Below are 18,975 nucleotides of genomic sequence, written 5' to 3' on the forward strand. Positions count from 1 at the left end.
TAAAAGAAAATGTTGACAGCTACCTGCCTTGTGCATTGAGTGAGCAGGAAGGGCTGCAAGCTCTAGGGTTTGACCATATGCAGTTTGCCTAGAATACTTTCACTACTGAACGTCCTATGTCATTGGAAATCCCTCTATTCTGTGCAAGCCAAGATGATTGACCCCCCTCTATGGGTCATTGGCTTTCATTGCTGCTCTGCTGAAATATCACAGCAGCCAGCCTCCCTGGCACTAACCCATCCCCCACAGTGCTACTAGAGTCCTTTGTAGAATGCATCTGGTCTGCTTGAGAACCAGAGTCTTTGGCAATGGCATTGGATATGTGCTGTAGCCATGTCATGTAAGCCTGGGGTTACAGTGTTTCTGGATGTCATTTTTGTTTTTGGCAGCTACCAATTGGTACCATCCCATATAATTATAATAAACCTCCCTCTCATCTTACTGGATATCAAGTATTCCATGGACTTCCACATATGTCCTCTTCCTCTATATGTTCCCTTTTCTATGGCAACTTCCTAAGGCAGATGGTCTCATGTTGCCCCTGAACAACCTTTCTAACCTATTTGAATTAGTTTTTCTAGTTCTGAGCTCTTTTGTCCTGTCAAGTCAGCAACTGTTGAGCATCAGGTAGCTAAGATTTTGGCAACTCGTCCATGCTCAATGTTAAAACAACTAGTGACGGACATGAAGTATTGTGTTAGGAAGTCTTTGAATGGGTTCAGTTTTTGACTTGTAAAATAATGTTTTTCAAACATTTCTTGAAGTGACTTTTTTCAATTGTTTTGGAGGGAGTGGACCTCAGTTCCAAATTTAAAAGATAAAAGTAGAGACAAATAAATAAAACTGGAAGTGAGGGTATAGGAGGTGAGCTGAACTGAACCAGTGCCTTCCCTCGCTGTGAACAGACCTTGTTACTTTCATGGATGAGCTGCACTCTGGGAACACTGTACAAACCACTTATGCAAAGGGGGCTTCTGGAGTCTGGGTTCCTGGTTTGGCACTCAGCTGGTTTTGCATGAAGGGACACTACTGCTTGAAAGTATAAAACACAACCAAAACTATTTGCAAATGATCCTTAGACACTGTCTGGCACAGTGCTCTGAGGGCCTGATGAGGGGAACAGGTGGTGATCTATTTTAACTGGTGGCAAGTATCTGTATATTGGATATAGACTTGGTTGAAAATTTCAATGGCCCCTGTCCCTCATCCTGCAAAAAATACACTGACAATGCAGGTACCACGCCCACCTACTATGACATGCTTAACTATTATCTATCAGTAGATCGATTTATTATGTAATTGTACAAAGGGATTTCACTTCCCGAAGTCAGGTTATGAGTATAATACATCTTGATCAATGTCATGTTTTTCATCAGTCTCCTCCATCTTTCCCCTTTTCATTCCTACCCTCAAGTTACACAATTCAGGTTTTACATAATGCACATTGACTATAATGACTACATCTGCTCACCTTTCTTCCCTCCTTTCCTGTGCCCTTCCCTCATTGTACCCCTCTTCCCCCCTTCCCCCAGCATATGTGTCAGCTTCAGCAATATTAAAGTGATGACTTTAAGTAAATGACTGAAGTCACATCACCTGTAAGGTGACATCGACTTTCAAGTACAGGTGATTAGTCAGGTGCCATTTTGGTCCTTGGCTTTTGCCGGTGACAGGTGAGTTCCCAGGAGAAATTGGAACTCCTTTATCTTGCTGACCTTATGTGTCTGATAAGAGTGGAACTGAAAGTAGGCTGACTGGTAGTCTAGGTTGGGAAATGAGTCAGCCAACAGACTGCCAGCGGAAGCTAATTGGGTCTTCACTGTTGGGTGAAGTAGAGTGGGGGTTCGCTACAATGAAACGGGGTCCCCCCCAAGTGAGGGGATTCCTGGTTCCCCCAAGAGTCCACTACACAGTCTCCAGCTACAAGATGACAAAAAGACAGATTTATTGGGGAAGTAAAAAGTGAACAAAAAGTGAACCTATCAGCCTTGGTCGCAGCCCAGACTCGGGAGCCGAAACTGCCGACCACGTGTGCAGGATCAGGGCCCAGACTCGGGAGCTGGAACCGCGTACACCTGTGCAGCCCAGACTCGGGGGCTGGGACCACGTGTCCGTGTGGCCTTCCAGCCTGGTTATAATGCAAACATCACAGACAAACTTGCCACATGCAGGTGACCTATGAAGATACAACACTTACAGAGCATGCTAGGCTGCATGCAGGTGGCCAATAGAGTTAGTCTGTCTCATAATATCTATTTGAACTAACCTATCATTCTAGTTAGAATTGATGCATGGATTTGGCGGGGCTCACATGATGCAGGTGGATACGCCTACTCATAGAGGAGGGCATGGGTTTAACCTTGAACGTTCCTTGAACTTTCCATGCTTCAGGTGGTCAAGCAGTTTACACAATCTAATCACAGCAAAGGGGAACTTCCCTGGATAGGGTGGGGGAGATCTTAGTGAAGATGGAGTTGGCTTCTGCTCTAATCTGAGCTGGAGTCAACCTGAAGTTCCTCCACAGCTAAAGATGACACTGGCCACATCTGACCTCCCTATTACAGGGCAGTGTGACATAGGGTGGCACTTGGTCCTCCCATTGCCATTTCCTCTTAGCTGGGGCTGGTACAATTTATTTAAGGCTTTTTCTTTATTCCCTCCTTGCCTTACTAGGCAGCTGGTGCTGCTTCTCAGGTTGGAGGGGAGCAGACTGCATTATCCAGCTTTATTAGGTTCCAGGTTTCGCTCTATAGGGCATGTCACCATTGTCAGTGATGGTGTACCTGTCACCTCAGTCTCTCATCCCTCCACTCAATGTGAAAGGTTAAATCAGAGAGGACTTAGTCATCTAATAAGCCCATAAGGGGCTCATTGGGCAAACAGGTAAAGGTGAAGGTGTCTTTGATTTCTTTTTCACTACTTTATAGCTTCCAGGAACCTGAGCTGGGAAAGATGAAGGTGTGGCACTGCAGGCCAGAGACAGGCTTTGGAGTCAGATGGACTTGGCTTTTAATGCTGGCTCTCATTGCCTCTGCATGACCTTAACCAAGTGACTCAACTTTCGAGACATAGCATCACTTCCTCCATTACCCAGGCCAATCTAGGGGCCCCCATGACCTCAAGGTCCGATGCTCTTGACATTGTTAGTGAAGAACTCATTTGGAAGTTTATAACTTCTCATGATCAATTTCCTTGCTCACAGAAGTGGGGGCTGCCGGAGAACCAGCCAGGATCTACATCTTGGTTGGAATTGCTTGATCTGAGTAGATTTTTCTCATTTGTGAGGTTGAATTATAACATTTACTTGAGCTCCTGAGGATTAGTAAGTTAATATTTGTAAATAAATACGTCATTGCTTAACGAACCAAGTTGTCTTCTGTTAAAGACATCTACATGGGAGGCTACACAGGCTACTGAATCTCTCATTTAATAAATGAGCCAATGACAAGAAAATTTAGGGTGAGATAGTTCCTTAATAAGTTGTCTCAAATGTGAACAATAATTACTTAGGATTTGTGAGGCCTACTCATCCATCTCTCAGTTACCTCAACCACAGCTCTATGGGGGGACTGTCATGCATGCCGTGAGTACGGGCACTGGAGTGTCCAGTGCAATGAGGAGTCACCTTAGGATTTCTAGAGTCACAAGGCTGGACCTGCCTCAGATTCTGGACTCAGGAAGGGTATAGTCCTTAACCATTAGCTGTGGTCATGTGTGTTTGTGGAAAAAGCATTCGGGAGAAAGGATGTGGAAGGATGTCTGGTCCTGAAGAATCTAAGGAAAACAGGGGCATTGCTTCCTGGGAACAGAATTTTCAGCAATGCTTTATTATTTGTAGTTTCCCTCCAGTTCACCAGAGAATACAGCAAAGCCACAATCCTGATGGAGCCAGGCTGGGCTGAATCCAGCAGGGCTGGCCTTGGGTGATCACCAACTAGGGCAGCCCTGGTCATCTCCGTCCCCCATGGTCACTGATTCAGCGGATCGTGTGTGTCCTGGGCCCCGGAGTGCTGATAAGGCAGTTCGTTCTTGATGTTCCTTTTCATCCCTCATGACAACTACTACATTGCATTTCCTACCATCTGGCTGAGATCCCATGACCAGGGAAGGCTCAGAATCAAGAGTATCTGGAAAATTTGCTATGACCATGAAGCAGACCAAATTCTCCCAGATGAGATTGGCATTGCTTTAGTGAGGCAACAACTGGCGTGAATCATGAGGCTGCTTCCAGGACCTAAGTGGAAAATGAGTATGGATTCTATTGGCTTTTCTTAGAGAGGTTGCTATAGTGTCCCCTACTGGTGTTGGCTGGGGAAACTCGGGGAAGGTGTGGGGTATTGTTTGCTGAGAACCTATGAAGAAAGTACTTATGGAATGTGTCTTAAGATCTTGGCATAGTTATTGGGTGCTAGATTCATATTTCCTCCTCACAACCATCTTATTAAATATGCAGTTCCTACTTTATTTTGTTTTGCTTTATTTATTAATTTTCTGTGCTCATACTGGGACTTGAACTTAGGACCTGGACACTGTCTCTTAGTTTGTTTTTTTTTATTTGTTTATTTGTTGTTTTGTTGTTGCTGCCAGTCCTGGGGCATGGACTCAGGGCCTGAGCACTGTCCTTGGCTTCTTTTTGCTCAAGGCTAGTACTCTACCTCTTGAGCCACATAGTCACTTTTGGCTTTTTTCTATATATGCGGTGCTGAGGAATCGAACCAGGGCTTCATGTATACAAGGTGAGCACTTTACCACAGACTATATTCCCAGCTCCCCCTCCCCTTTTTTTTAAATTCAAGGCTGGTTTTCTACCACTTGAACCATAGCTCCATTGCTTTTTTGTTGTTGTTGTTAGTTCTTTGGTGATGAGTCTCATGGGCTGTTTTTGAACCTTGATCTTTAGATCTCAGCCTCTTGAGTAGCTAGGATTACAGGTGTGAACCATTGATGCCTGGCTGAGGTTTCCATTTTAGAAATGGAATAATTGAGGTCCAGAGGCTTGACTATGACACCACCTACTGCTGTGTGTTCTGAGCGCTGGGGAAAGTCCATGGGATATGTCTATCTTCAGTTTTCCCTTTGTACTTTAGGGGCTGTGGTGGTACTATCAATGAACCACAGCCTAAGTCTTAAAGGTGTTAAAGGGATCTTAACACCTTTGTTGGGCATAGAATAAACCTGTTTCATTTAGTTTGATCCTACTCTCCATTCTGTTCTATTTCAATTTCCATTAGGAGAGGGACTCAATATTGAGGAACAAGCCAATAAGTGTGTTTCCTAGGAAGTTACTGTGCTCTTTGAGATGTGCGATAGGGCAGTGGGAGACTTGGGGAGCACAGTGTGGGTGAGCCGCCTCCCCTCCCTGCTGGCCCTTGCCTACTAGCCATCCGGCCCTGCTGTGGGCTCTGCAGCGCCTCTTCAGCATTTTCATTCTGTGTTCTACAATGGAGTATGTCCCTGTAGTTAGCTGTATTATTGTCCAGAATCTAGATGTTTCCTGTCTGCACTGCTTATTTTCAGGTGGGAAGGAACTCCATCTTTCTGGTGACACAGGAAGATTTTACCCCAAACTTTTCCAGAGTCCTCCTATGCTCTTTGTTATTCCTTCAAAACTCTGTGGCTTGTCTGGAAAAGCTGAGTGGGACGATTTTTGTTGTTGTTTCAGATACTGGAGCTTGAACTCAGAGCCTAGGCACTGGTTCCTTTGCCTCTTCACTCAAGGTTGATGCTGTATCACTTGAGTCATAGTTCTACTCCTGGCTTTTTGGTAGTTAATCTGAGATAAGAGTTTCTCGGATTTGCTGCCTGGGCTAGCTTTGAACTGTGATCCTCAGATCTCAGTTTACTGAGTAGTTAGGATTACAGGTGTGAGCCACTGTGCCCAACTAAGTGGACCAATCCTTGCTTTACACACTTTGTGGCTTAGCATCCTTTCAAATTCTGCTAAGCTTGAGTTCCTTCAGGGGCATTTGCTTAGCAGTGTACTAGGCCATTGAATTTATAAAAATGCGACCTTAACCTGTGTAGGACATTGGCATTGAAGAACATAAATATTAAAGGTCAATTTTTGGACATAAGGATAGAATTGAGATATAGAATTCTGCAGGCTTTGTGGGGCCCTGGAGCTCCATGGGTACTTGCTAAAACATGTAGTAAGCAGTCCATCTTGTGAAAGAGTGAAGGCCCTACTGTTGGTTGTGAAACAGTCACATTGTTGATGTGAATTATAAAATTAACATAAAAGTGCTAAGCATCAAGAAGTAAGATCCATTGTGATCCTCTCCTAAGAATACCCTCCTTTGTTCTCACTGTGCTTAGAATGCTGTTTAATTAATCATGACCTGTGCTTAGAAAGCTGTTTAATTAATCTTGACCAAATGGAATTATTTGTCTTTTACTATCCACTGGATTAACACAGATTTTTTTTTTTTTTTTGCCAGTCCTGGGGCTTGGACTCAGGGCCTGAGCACTGTCCCTGGCTTCTGTTTGCTCAAGGCTACTCTGCCTCTTGAGCCACAGTGCCACTTCCAGGTTTTTCTGTTTATGTGGTGCTGAGGAATCGAACCCAGGGCATTGTGCATGCTAGGCAAGCACTCTACTGCTAAGCCACATTCCTAGCCCATTAACATAGATTTATAGGCATATTCTAGTTATTACAAATGAGGGAAAGCATGCAGCCTATGTTTCTTTGGATCTGGCTCACTTCGCTTAATATAATTTTTTCCAAGTCTTTCTGTTTCCTTATGAATGGGGATTATTGAAATTAACTCCAAGAAATGGAATCAAGAGTTTTTTTGTTTTTGTACTGTTTGCAGTTATTTCATTTTTGTCTTTCTTTTCCTTTGGCTTATTCTCTTTTGCCACTGTTTTTGATTTCTGTACCCTTTATTTTGTATATAAGTTTATCTGATTTGGGGAGGGAATCACAGAAACAGTGGGACAAAGAGTGAACCAATTCAGCAATGATACTCATTAGAAACTATGTTGAAAATGAACTTTACAACCTGGGAAGGAAGGGGATTAGGAGAGGGGGGAAAGTGGAAGAATATGAGGGATGGGGAACACTGTTCAAAAAGAAATGTACTCATTACCTGACTTATGGATTGTAACCCCTCTCTACATCACCTTTACAATAAAATTAAAAGAAAAAAGTAAGATCCATTGGTCATTGTATCACTGCAACCAGTGTTCATTGAAGGACTCAGGGTTTTCAGTATTTAAATTTTTTTGTTGTTTGGTTATTTGGTTTGTGCTGATATTAGGGCTTGAACTCAGTGCCTGAGACATGTCCCTTATCTTTTTCATTCAAGGCTGGTAGTTTGCTACTTGAGCCACAGCTCCACTTCCAGCTTTTTGGTGATTAATTGTAGATAAGCATTTCTCAGATGTAGATAAGCATTTCTCAGATTTGTCTGGTTTCGAACTGTGCTCCTCAGATCTTAGCCTCCTGGGTCTCATGAGACACCAACACTGGCTAGGATTTTAAGTTAAAATTGATATCTGTCAGGCAGTTTGGATTTGTCTTTCTCTAAACTAACTGTGGCCCCACCTTTGTTTATAGAACATGGGGAGTTTTTGGCTCTGGACCTTGGAGGGACAAACTTCCGTGTGCTCCGGGTAAGAGTGACAGACAATGGACTCCAGAAGGTGGAGATGGAGAACCAGATCTATGCCATCCCCGAGGACATCATGCGAGGCTCTGGCACCCAGGTATGGCTTTTCTTTTCTTTTTTGGCCAGTCCTGGGCCTTGGATTCAGGGCCCGAGCACTGTCCCTGGCCTCTTCTTGCTCAAGGCTAGCACTCTGCCACTTGAACCACAACGCACCTCTGGCCGTTTTCCAAATATGTGGTGCTGGGGAATCGAACTGAGAGCTTCATGTGTAGGAGGCAAGCACTCTTGCCACTAGGCCATACTCCCAGCCCCGGTATGGCTTTTCTTGTAGGGCAGTCTTCACTCTATAAACACCTCCCTTGGGATGGTCCTTCTTCAGCTTCCCTTGCCACAGAGAGACAATCAAGACACGCTTGGACACAAGCACAGCTGTAGTGTTCCCTAGTAGCGGGAGGAGATCTGGCTATTCTCGCCTTGTTTTATATCCAGAGGGTACTAAAGGGATGGACGGGGATAACTACTAGGATTACATTGACATCTAGGAAGGGGTGGAGTCTGAGATCTCCTTTAGTTCCTGTTCCTTCTCCTAAGCAGGCCAATGCTGGGAAAATAATTACTGATTATGAGCAGAGCAAGTGAGTGAGATATTTTTAGATCCTTTATTTGTCTTTGGTGGTGGCCCAAAGGGAGAAGTTGCTTGCCTTGTTTTAAAGCTGAGGTTGGAGAAGGAACTCTGCTGAGCGTGTCACCCATCCATCTCCAATACAATGTTGAGAAGGAACCACAGAAGGGAAAGGCTCTTCCACTGCTTCCCTGTGCCTGTACCATGCTGGATTACTGAGCCTTGTATTTGAGCAATCTGTCTGATTCTGGGTTAGCAATACCATCTGGCAGAGCCTCTGCTTATTTATTTATCAGTAAAAGGAGATGATAGTACCTATATATTGTGGGGTTGCTTGGAGAGGAGGCATGTTAAGCATTCCACACAATGCCTACTGGTTTTCCATGGGGGATTTTGCATGTTCATCTAGTTGTTCTTCCCACTGTGCTCTCAGTCTCTGTAGTCAGCAATTGCATTGTTCCCCTTCATGGGAGATGTGGTCAGGTGGTCACTTTTTCTTCTTCTTGTTCCCTGTTTCTCACCCTGAACACAGATCACACGACACAACCCCAAAAGAGGTCTAGGATTGTGAAGAAGACTTGCAATATCATGCTAATGTGTTAGGTAGAGTCACATCTCATCTCCTACAGTAGGTAGGGCTCAGGTACCATACATGACTTAACGCTCAAAGCCTGACAAGGCTTGGGCCAGGAAAGTGTCATTTTACTATCTTAAAAGGGCATAAAGAAAATGACTTCTATTCTTCATACATTACACTAAAAATTTTTAAGTCTAATTTTATAACATTTATGATGTAGTAGTACAATAAATGTTTACTCATACATTCAATTAAACTGCAATCTATGGATATAAGCGTGTGCATAAACTCATTAAATTACATACCCCATTAAATTACTGAATCAAACGTACTTGCTTTCCATAAGAATATTATCTTGGTCTATTTTAATTATTAACTTTGCATAGGACATGACACTATTAGTCATAGACAGGGCATGAAGTCAAATCAGTCTTTGCAACGTGTGTGTCATTTCCAACAGTGGTCTCTTAATGTATCATCCTCAGTGGCTCAGGAAGTGCCTTCCACCAGACTCTAGGCTGCTTCTATCCGAAACTATACCAGCAAATGGTTCTTACTTTTATACCAGCAAATGGTTCTTACTTTAGTATGGCATCATCATGGCCATCTTTTGTTGTAACAAAGGTCACTTACTTCCTTGAAGTACAACATCTCAATCAATGGGCTAATGTTATACTTTATTTATTTTTTGGGCAAGGGCTCTGTAGACTAGGCTGACCTCTAACACAGTCCTTCTGTCTTAGCCCTTCTGTGTGCTAGGATTACAGGAATGAGCCACCATGCCCTGGTAAGGTTTTAGTAGTATATCTTATGGGAAGAGGAAAGAGCAAAACCAATACAGAAAAGGAAACTTCATATAATGATGCCCTTTGAGCCTTTTTATGGCAGGAAAGTGTTCGTTCTTTCCCCCCAGCATCTATCTTATCCTTAAATCCTCAACTAACAGAGGAGGAAGCACATGGTCTTCTTTTCTTCTCTTTAAAAAGGTATAAGTTTTAGTTCAAAACTAGTCCAAATAACTTTTTTTTCTCTGTATAAGACTACTGGTCACTTGAAATGCTGAGCACTTAAAATGTGGGGAGAGTGAGCAGCTGAAATTTATTTATTTTTTAATGTTTTAGAGGTGATATACAGCAAGGTTAACTTTACATATATCAGGATATCTGTATCTATATATATAAAATTTCATTCCTTTTGATTAGTATCAGCAGCTGAAATTTTAATTGTGTAATTTAAATTATATGTGTATATATGTGTGTACACACACACACACACACACACACACACACACACACACATATAGTGCCAGTACTGGGGCATGAACTCAGGACTTTGTGCTCTCCTTTTAGCTTTTTCACTTAAGGATAGTGTTCTCAAATGTCCACTTACAGCTTTTTGCTGCTTAATTGCAGCTAAGAGCCTCAGATTTGACTGTCCAGGCCTCCACAGCTCAACTTCCAGTTTTTCTTAGCTTCTTTACTCAAGGCCAGTCTTCTACCACTTGAACTATAGCTCCTTTTCCAGCTTTTTAATGGTTCATTGGAGATGTGTTTCATGGACTTTGCTGCCTGGGATGTCTTTGATCTGTGATCTCAGATCTCAGCCTCTTGAGTAGTTAAGACTAGGTGTGAGCTGCCGACTTCTTCTAAAATTTGCATTTTTAACTCTTCCCAGGCCATGATGGGAATGCTGCTGGTCCAAGACAACCCTTTGGCAATCTTTAGTGAAATCTTTATTTTAGCTTCTATCTGGAAAGGAAATGATAGTTATTCACACACACACACACACACACACACACACACAGTCACAGGCATACACACACAGGCACAGTCTCACACAGACACATACTCACTCTTACACTCCTCTGCCCCTGCCTTGGTTTATAGAGTTTGCCTCTTGGTTAACCTGGTTCTTAGAATTTGCTCAGCCTCACTGGCCTCTGTTGTGCCTCTGGTCACAGCCTCTCAGAATCTGGAAGGTCATCTTTGAGGATGCTGAGTGGCAAGAAGGGAGCTGCGAAGTTGTGGGCTTTGGGGCTGATTGAAGAGCCTCGCTTTTGTGAATGTGGTTTTCTCTAAGGCTTAGGAACTGTGGGTTCTGCTCCACATGGTCGCAGTTATGAGGCACTTCCTCCACAAACCCTTTGATTCCTCAGTGCTTCTGTTCTGAAATTACAACACAAAGATAACCTTTTCAAATTGCTTCCAGGGGATTAAAATTTTTAGAAAGGAGGAAAAATATAAAAGTTGCTTATTTTTGTCAAGTGGATTCATAGATTGCCTGTGGGAAATGGCCTACCCAGTCACAAGAAACAAGGATGCTAAAAATACTTCTTGGTAGTGACATAAGCTTTTCCTTTCTGGTAAGGTAATCAGTTGGGTGTCTCGGATGGGGCCACCAAAGTATGTTCTGTTCTTTGGGCATACACTAAATTTCTGATCATGTTGGTCATAAAATTTCTCCCTCTGTACAGTTATTTTGACACAGAGGGTATAAAAGGAAGACATTATTTAATGAGCACTAACTCAAAGCCCTTGCATGCATTGAGCTGCTGAATTCTATTGGTAACTGTAAGGACAAGTCCATGTGACATTCTTGTGTTTAGATGAGCAGATGAAGACTTCATGGGTATAAAGATTTGGCACAAATTTAACTATTTTTTTTTTCTAAGCCAATAGCCAAGGTTCTTCATCTCTGTGCTTTCTACCTCTCTACTTATATTTTCCTGTGTCATGTATCCTTAGCTGTTTGACCACATTGCGGAATGCCTGGCCAACTTCATGGATAAGCTACAGATCAAAGACAAGAAGCTCCCATTGGGCTTTACCTTCTCATTCCCATGCCATCAGACTAAATTAGATGAGGTAAGTTGCTTCAGACATTTTGGCATCACTCTTGGGATTGGGAGGACTAGGAACAACTCCCAAGCTACCTGCTGCCCTTGGCTGGGTGGTGGCTTTGACCTGTGGTGCAGATGAAGTTTCAGTCAAGAGTCCTGGGTGACTGTGGGTAGTTGTGAGAGCGGGGGGAAGAAATACCAGAGGGAGTTGTTCTGTCACCTCCCCCCACAGACATTGCACAGTGTTCCTATTTCACCAAAGGTAACAGGATGAAACTTCAGGAACTCCTTTGATCTAAAGTATTATGAGTGAGACTTTGGAAAGAATGATTCTTAGGAAGTTAATGATGTGAGGATATATATCTTATTTTGATAGTTATTTTGATAAGGCAGCAAATCATGAAGGGATTTAATCTGATTTCCTGATTTTTGGTGGCCCAAGTTTCTTTTTTCCATTGCCAGTCAGGAAACAATACAAATTCAGTCATGACCTGGGGCTGTGCTGATGTTGATTGTTGGAGGAGTGTGGTCTGAATTTTAGTTGTAGGAAGTCAATATTCGTTCTTTAATCCTTTTTTAGAGTTATCTTGTCTCCTGGACCAAGGGGTTCAAGTCCAGTGGAGTGGAAGGCAGAGATGTGGTGGCTCTGATCCGAAAGGCCATTCAGCGGAGAGGGGTGAGTGTATGTGGGGGAACAAGAGCTTGGATTTTATAGGTGCTTCTGTATCCACTCTGAAATCTTTCTCTATCTCTCCTCAAACTCAGCATGAAAACCTTCTATAGAGCTTAGGTAGATTTGTCTTTTTCCTTCCTGCTATATATTTTACCCCATAATTTTGTGTACCTTTGGGGTTTTAAGGTTAATATGATGGCAAGATCCTTAACCTTGATGCAGAAAAATCCTAAAGACTTGAATATTACTGTCAAGAAAGTATGACTTGCATAAAAGGATGGAATGGGTCAGAGAGAAGAAAAGTTAAGTCTAGCAGAAAAGAAGCTGAGGGGAGATGAGGAGGAGAGATAGAAAGGAGGAGGAAATGGAAGAGAAAGAGGCAGAAGAGGAGAGGTGAAGCTGGAAAAGATAAGATGGGCTGTTCTTAGTGCAGTGGTGGCTACAAACTAGGCCATAGGGTAGCATCAGGAAAATGGTCCTACATGATATGGATGATATGGTGCTGTTTGGCTAGGTCTGGACCTAGATTTATAGTTCTAACCTTCTTTGGTGTTGAGTTCAGTTTGTAAGGGGGCAGCCTTGCCATTGAGCTGGGCCTCTTACTGCCCTTTCTCCATCTTTGCACTTGTTTCCCTTCTGTGATGGTGAAGGTCAGAGCCCTCCCTTTGATCTCCACAGGACTTTGATATTGACATTGTGGCTGTGGTGAATGACACGGTTGGGACCATGATGACCTGTGGTTATGATGACCAGAACTGTGAGATTGGTCTCATTGTGGGTGAGTGAACACCTGCTGTGAAGGCCAGTGCTGGCCCAGGCACAGGAATGTGGGCTGGAGAGGGAAGAAGGATCTATAGCCTGGGCATTTCCACTTTTGCGGGCCTTGTGCAGTTGGGGATAGTAGAGGATTTAAGCCATGCACTCTGCACAGAGGGATCCCAACCCCCAGCAACCTCAGAACAGGAGCATGTAAGAGATGGGTGGGGCATCCATCAGTGAAGGTGGGTGCTGATTGGTCTCTTGCTTTGTCTAGGCACTGGCAGCAATGCCTGCTACATGGAGGAGATGCGCCATATTGACATGGTGGAGGGTGACGAGGGGCGGATGTGCATCAACATGGAGTGGGGGGCCTTTGGGGATGATGGCGCCCTCAATGACATCCGCACTGAGTTTGACCGGGAGATCGACATGGGCTCCCTGAACCCTGGGAAGCAACTGTAAGTGGGTCCTTTCTGTGGATGGGTAGGGTGGAACATGGAGGCTGAGGTTGGGCTGCTGGGATGTGGGACTGCTTTCATCTTCTTTGTTTAAATACTCTTCCATAGTTCCCAAAAGGTTGCCAGGGCACACACTGGTTATAAGAATGTTTGTGAGAGGGCCTGATAGAACAAGTAGTCACTTTGGAAGGTCTTATTCTAAGAATACTAGCTCTTCCCTTTCTTTCTACACCTCCCTCCCCCACCCCCTTTTTTAAACTCAGGGCCTGGGTGTTGCCCCTGAGCTTTTTGCTCAAGATTAGCATTCTACCACTTTGAGCTACAGCTCCATTTTTAGTTTTTTGGTGGTTAATCGGATATAAGTATCTCATGGACTTTCTTGCCTGGACTGGCTTTGAACCACGATTCTCAGATCTTAGCCTCCTGCCCTTCTATAGGCAAACTTTCCATAGAAATTGTGAGTCACATCAGAAAAAGTCCCATTGCATGATCAAGATGTGGGTCTCTGAAAGCCCCTTTTGTGTCTCTCACCCCAGATTTGCCCAGGGTTTGAAGCTATGAAGTGGCTTCTCATTGCTCACCCACAGAATCCTGCTGTTGTGTCTGATTTAGGCAGACAGAGCCAAAGAGCCTTTTGGCCTCTATCCTGTGTCTGTGGCGGAGCCATGTCCTGGGGTAGATTGGAAGAAGGAGCCTAGCATTTTTGAACCCTGAATGCTATGACTTTACCATGGCCAAACTTGATTTCTTGTTACTTTTGTCTTTTATGTAACATTATTTCCTTTGACCAATTTGCCCAATGCCTCTGTTGAAGATCTTGAGATAGGATTGCTGCAAGCTCTGATAGCTTATTGCAAAAACAGTGTTGAGCAATGTAGCACCTCTGTGGTCTCCTTGGTGCTGTAACTGTTTTAGGAAACCTTTTAGCTCAGATCTCTAGGGAGAAGCAAACCAGCTCTATGAACTGTGACAGTGGTGGGCAGCCTTTTTCTTTGTCCGTTTCTGCTTCCCCCAAGCCTACTTTCTTTAAGTCACAAGCTTCTCTCATGTTGAAACGTGAGTCCATGTACTTGAACTTTCTTAGGAACATACTACTTGTGTCTGCCTTGGTAATGAGAGGTTGATGAGAAGTTGCCTCTCTGATGTCTGCCCCCATTAACAAGGCACACCCATGTCACTTCTGAAGAGCCACGTGCCCTTTGACATGCCCAAAGACAAAATGACCAGCCAGGCCTTGACACACACCCCTGCTTATCCTCAGACAAGACTCACAGATGGGAAAACGTCTTGCCAATTGTGTCATTCTGAAGTCATGAAAGTGTCACACTGCCTATCGGAGAATGTCCTCTCCATAGCTCCAATAGTACCAGCTTTGTGAGAGAAGATGTGAAACAACCGATATGTAAATTCCTTACTTTTATTATTATTATTATTAGTGCTTGAACTCAGAGCCTGACACTTTCTTTTGGCTTTTTTCCATTCAAGGCTGGACTCTACCCCTCAAACCACATGTCCACTTACACTTTTTTTCTCCCCTTGTTGGTTAATTGGAGGTAAAAGTCTCACAGACATTTCTGCTTGGGCTGGCTTCAAACTGTGCTCTTCAGATTGCAGCTTCTTGAGTAACCAGGATTATAGGCAGGAGCCATCAGTACCCAGCTGAATTCCTTACTGTTTAAGCCAGGCTACTATGGAGGTGGGGACCTGTATTGATGCTTTGACTTTTTTTTTTTTTAAGACAAGGTCTTACTGTATAACCCAAGCTATCCTGGAGCTCGCTATCCTCCTGCCTCAGTCTCACAAGTGCTGGGATTACATGTGCATGTACCATGTCTGGCTTTGCTTCAGTATTTTCAAAGCATCCTGTACTTAGAGCAAAGCTTCCTTCTCTCCCTTTGCTCTCATCCTTCCCTACCTTATCTGGCCTTGTGGTTTTTTTTTTTTTAATTATTATTTGTTTTATTTTTTTCAGTACTAGGATTTGAACTCAGGCTTTTTATTTTGCTAGTTATTATTACTATTTTATTTTTTTGAGATAGGGTCTCCCTGCCTGGGCACACCTGGGGTGAGATTGCTAGTTTATACTTTCCATTGAAGTTGGGATGACAGGTACATGCTGAAATCTCTTCTGCCCAGGCTATCTTGGAACAGTGTTCCTGTCAATCTCAGCCCCCTCTGTAGCACAGACAACAGACATATATCACGGTGCCCAGCTACCTGTTCAGAAAGGAGTCTGTGGTGTATGCTTGGGTACTCCTTAAATTAAAAATTTTGCCAGTCTTGGCCTCCCAAATAGCTAGGATTTCGAGTGTGAGTCACTAGTACCTGGCTCACCTTGGGTTTGGGGCAAGTTACTTCCTGATGACCTGGGTTTTCTCTCTGGTAGTCGATTCCAAACCCCTGCCACACTGCTGCTTTGCAGCCTCCTTGTCTCTGTAGCCCATTCTAGTTAGTACCACCATCTCTGTTGGCCTCTTATTTCTGAGATCCACATCTTTTCTGAGACACCAAGTGGTCTTTGCCAAGAAGAAAGTTGCGAAGTCTTGGTTTCTCATGGTCCTGGCTATAAAGACTGGAATTCTAAAGCAAACAGTGTCACCTAGTGTTGAGAAATTAAATTATCCAACTCTCTTAGTTTGAAGGCCAACTTTCTGAAATATACCTCTTACCTTCACCTGCCTGCCCAGCTTTCATTGTGTGCATCCCTAGATTTTCAAGATCTGTCTTAGGCTTTCCTCATAACCTTGCTCCATCACTCCTTGTCTGTTTCTGGTGGTTTTTACCCATTTTCTCAGGAATGCACAATGGGCCACAGGGGCAGGGCAATGTGAGTGGATGAGTGGCTAGCTCGGCCCCCATATTTAGTCAGACTGGCTTTTTTCCTTGTGCAAACAAATATTGAGACTGTAAGAATTAAGACCAGCATTTTTTCTCTCCCCTACATGAAACATACATTATCTCAACGTTCGCCTATTCCAGAATATTCCTGTATTCACTGGGTATTTTATCTGACTGTTTAAGACTTATTCTTTTTCATATAGTTTAAGGCCTGCTAGCCTGAAAGACTGTCCCAGCACTGCTCTCACAGCCACCTGAGCTGTCCCAGCTCTGGACATCCAATCCCTAGGTAGTGAATAACATCCATGTTAATTCTTAATAATATGTACCCTGACTTCTAAAGTACACTGATATCTCACGTGTGTGCATCTCACCTTCCTATGAAAGTTACGTGTCCACTATTGGTGTGGACGTCACTATTCCACTTTGCATTTCCTTGCAGATTTGAGAAGATGATCAGTGGAATGTACATGGGGGAGCTGGTGAGGCTCATCCTGGTGAAGATGGCAAAGGAGGAACTACTTTTCCAGGGGAAGCTCAGCCCAGAGCTCCTCACCACAGGTTCCTTTGAGACCAAAGACGTTTCAGATATTGAAGAGTAAGTTTCTGGCCGCACCAACTCACGAAGTCTCTAGAATTGGGGCAGGCAGTTGGAAAAAAAAGTAAGGGGTATTTTACTTTTATTTTTTTACCTGTTAAGAAGGACCACAAGAGGGCCTCAGGTGTCCAGTGCTAGGTCTGTGACTTCACTTTATTTACTAGTCTCTACTTTCATTCATTTTAGTAAGTGGTGGTGGGAACCATTGGCCTCCATGAACAGAGACCAAAACCCATTTCCTTGGGCTTAGAGCTGAAGGCATTAAAATACTTAATTGGGTTTAGAGCTGAAGGCATTAAAATACTTAATAACTCATGTTTTTCTGCCTTCTTTTCCTTTTCCTGAACCTCTTGACATTCCATTCCACATTGGAAGTTCCCAAAAAAGAAAAAAAAAACACATCCTGATCCCTGCTTCATAACCAAGAATTAGGTTCTTGGGTACTCAGAGATGCAGGCACTTATTCATAGCCCAGCAAAGATGGTTGGCATTTTTTCCAACAAAAAATATCCTAAGAGTCAGGCCTGGTGTTCTGTTTTTGAAATTTCTGCTTGGAGATTGAGGAGGTTGTGTGGTTTAAGGAACGGGATATGAAGAGGAAGTATCAAAGGAAGTGAAAACCCCTGGGAGAACTGTGCCTGCTAGTTGCTAAGCCCAGAAGGGACATGAGTGCTATTACAGAGTGCTTTTAGTTCCCCAGAAGGGTGCCTCGGTCACAACTTGGGGCCTTTCCCATCTTCAGGCATAGACATTGCCTGCTCGAGAGTGAAAAGGTAGGAGTGGCTCCCACAGCCACACTCATGTCCAAAGTCACTGATGGCTGAAACTCCCTTCTAAGCCAAGTAAATAATGTAAGCCATACCCACTAACTCAGTATGCAAAGCACCACAAACAGGGCTTCTCGTCATATAATTTACACAAAAGAATTTCTAGTTTTCCTCATGGTGGGGGTGGGGGTGGGGGAAGGGAACCTAGAAAGGCAGTGCAGATAGCCCTCAGTATGTGCATTTGTCTGTGTCATCTTTCAGGAGGGGATTGTTTCACACTCTCCTTCTTCCTCCATCTCCCCACATCCCACCCCTGCCTGCACACCCCGGGAGGAGGAGTTTGCTATAACTGAGGTGCTTCCTTGCCAGCCCACACGTCCTCCCACTGGCCACAGCAAAACAGACATATGCACACATAATCTTTCCCATTTTCCAGGGAAAAGGATGGTCTTCAGAAGGCCTACCAGGTCCTGGTACGGCTAGGCATGGATCCACTGCAGGAGGACTGCGTGGCTACTCACCGGATCTGCCAGATCGTGTCCACTCGCTCAGCCAGCCTGTGTGCGGCCACCCTGGCTGCTGTGCTGTGGCGCATCAAGGAGAACAAGGGCGAGGAGCGCCTGCGCTCTACCATTGGAGTGGATGGCTCCGTCTATAAGAAACACCCGCAGTGAGTCAAGTGTAATAGCCCAGAGTACTTGGGACCTGGTGACTCCATGAGCCAGCTCCATTTCATATTCCTTAGAATTGAGGGCCTTTGCAAAAGAAAAGTTGGCTGAAGGGCATTTCTAGTTTTTCCATCTGACTTTGCTATTTAATCCTGTGCCATCCATGTTTTGATCCTTTGATTCATATCTACCCAAATATTCAAATATCCATTCAGCTTTTAGTGGTCCCTCTCTGTGCTTATTTATTTCCCATCATTTTCTCCTAATGAGTCCTTGGTCACTGTGCCTTCATTAACTGAACTGGTTGCTTCAGAAGGCTTAGGGCCTGAGATTCCTTAACTGTTCATCCCAGTGCCTCAGAAACTTTAATGCGTGCACAAATCACCTGGAGACCTTGCTTACAGGCAGGTTCTGAATCTGAAGGGATGAGGATAGCCCTGAGATCCCACTTTTTGTTTATTTTTATTTTTTTGGTGCTAGTACTGGGGCTTGAATTCAGGGCCTGGGGTACTGTCGCCCAACTTTTTCACTGGAAGCTGGTGCTGGAATATTTGAGCTACAGCTCC

The 18,975-nt window shown here is 43.9% G+C and overlaps 1 protein-coding gene across 3 annotated transcripts in view; it reads left to right on the forward strand.

The window, feature by feature from the left end:
- The window catches only part of Hk2 (hexokinase 2), a 61,322-nt gene that overhangs the window by 27,760 nt on the left and 14,587 nt on the right, over positions 1-18,975 (forward strand). For all 3 annotated transcript variants that reach the window (XR_007211884.1, XR_007211885.1, XM_048352820.1), the window contains exons 3-9: positions 7,559-7,707; positions 11,554-11,673; positions 12,229-12,324; positions 13,000-13,099; positions 13,355-13,538; positions 16,819-16,974; positions 18,178-18,411. Coding sequence is in view for 1 of the 3 variants with exons in the window: in XM_048352820.1 (XP_048208777.1) it covers positions 7,559-7,707; positions 11,554-11,673; positions 12,229-12,324; positions 13,000-13,099; positions 13,355-13,538; positions 16,819-16,974; positions 18,178-18,411 (1,039 nt within the window). In the remaining 2 variants the exon portion in view is untranslated. The remainder of the gene's footprint in view (positions 1-7,558; positions 7,708-11,553; positions 11,674-12,228; positions 12,325-12,999; positions 13,100-13,354; positions 13,539-16,818; positions 16,975-18,177; positions 18,412-18,975) is intronic.

Source organism: Perognathus longimembris, chromosome 8 (assembly GCF_023159225.1).
Source record: "Perognathus longimembris pacificus isolate PPM17 chromosome 8, ASM2315922v1, whole genome shotgun sequence".
Classification (NCBI taxonomy): domain Eukaryota; kingdom Metazoa; phylum Chordata; class Mammalia; order Rodentia; family Heteromyidae; genus Perognathus; species Perognathus longimembris.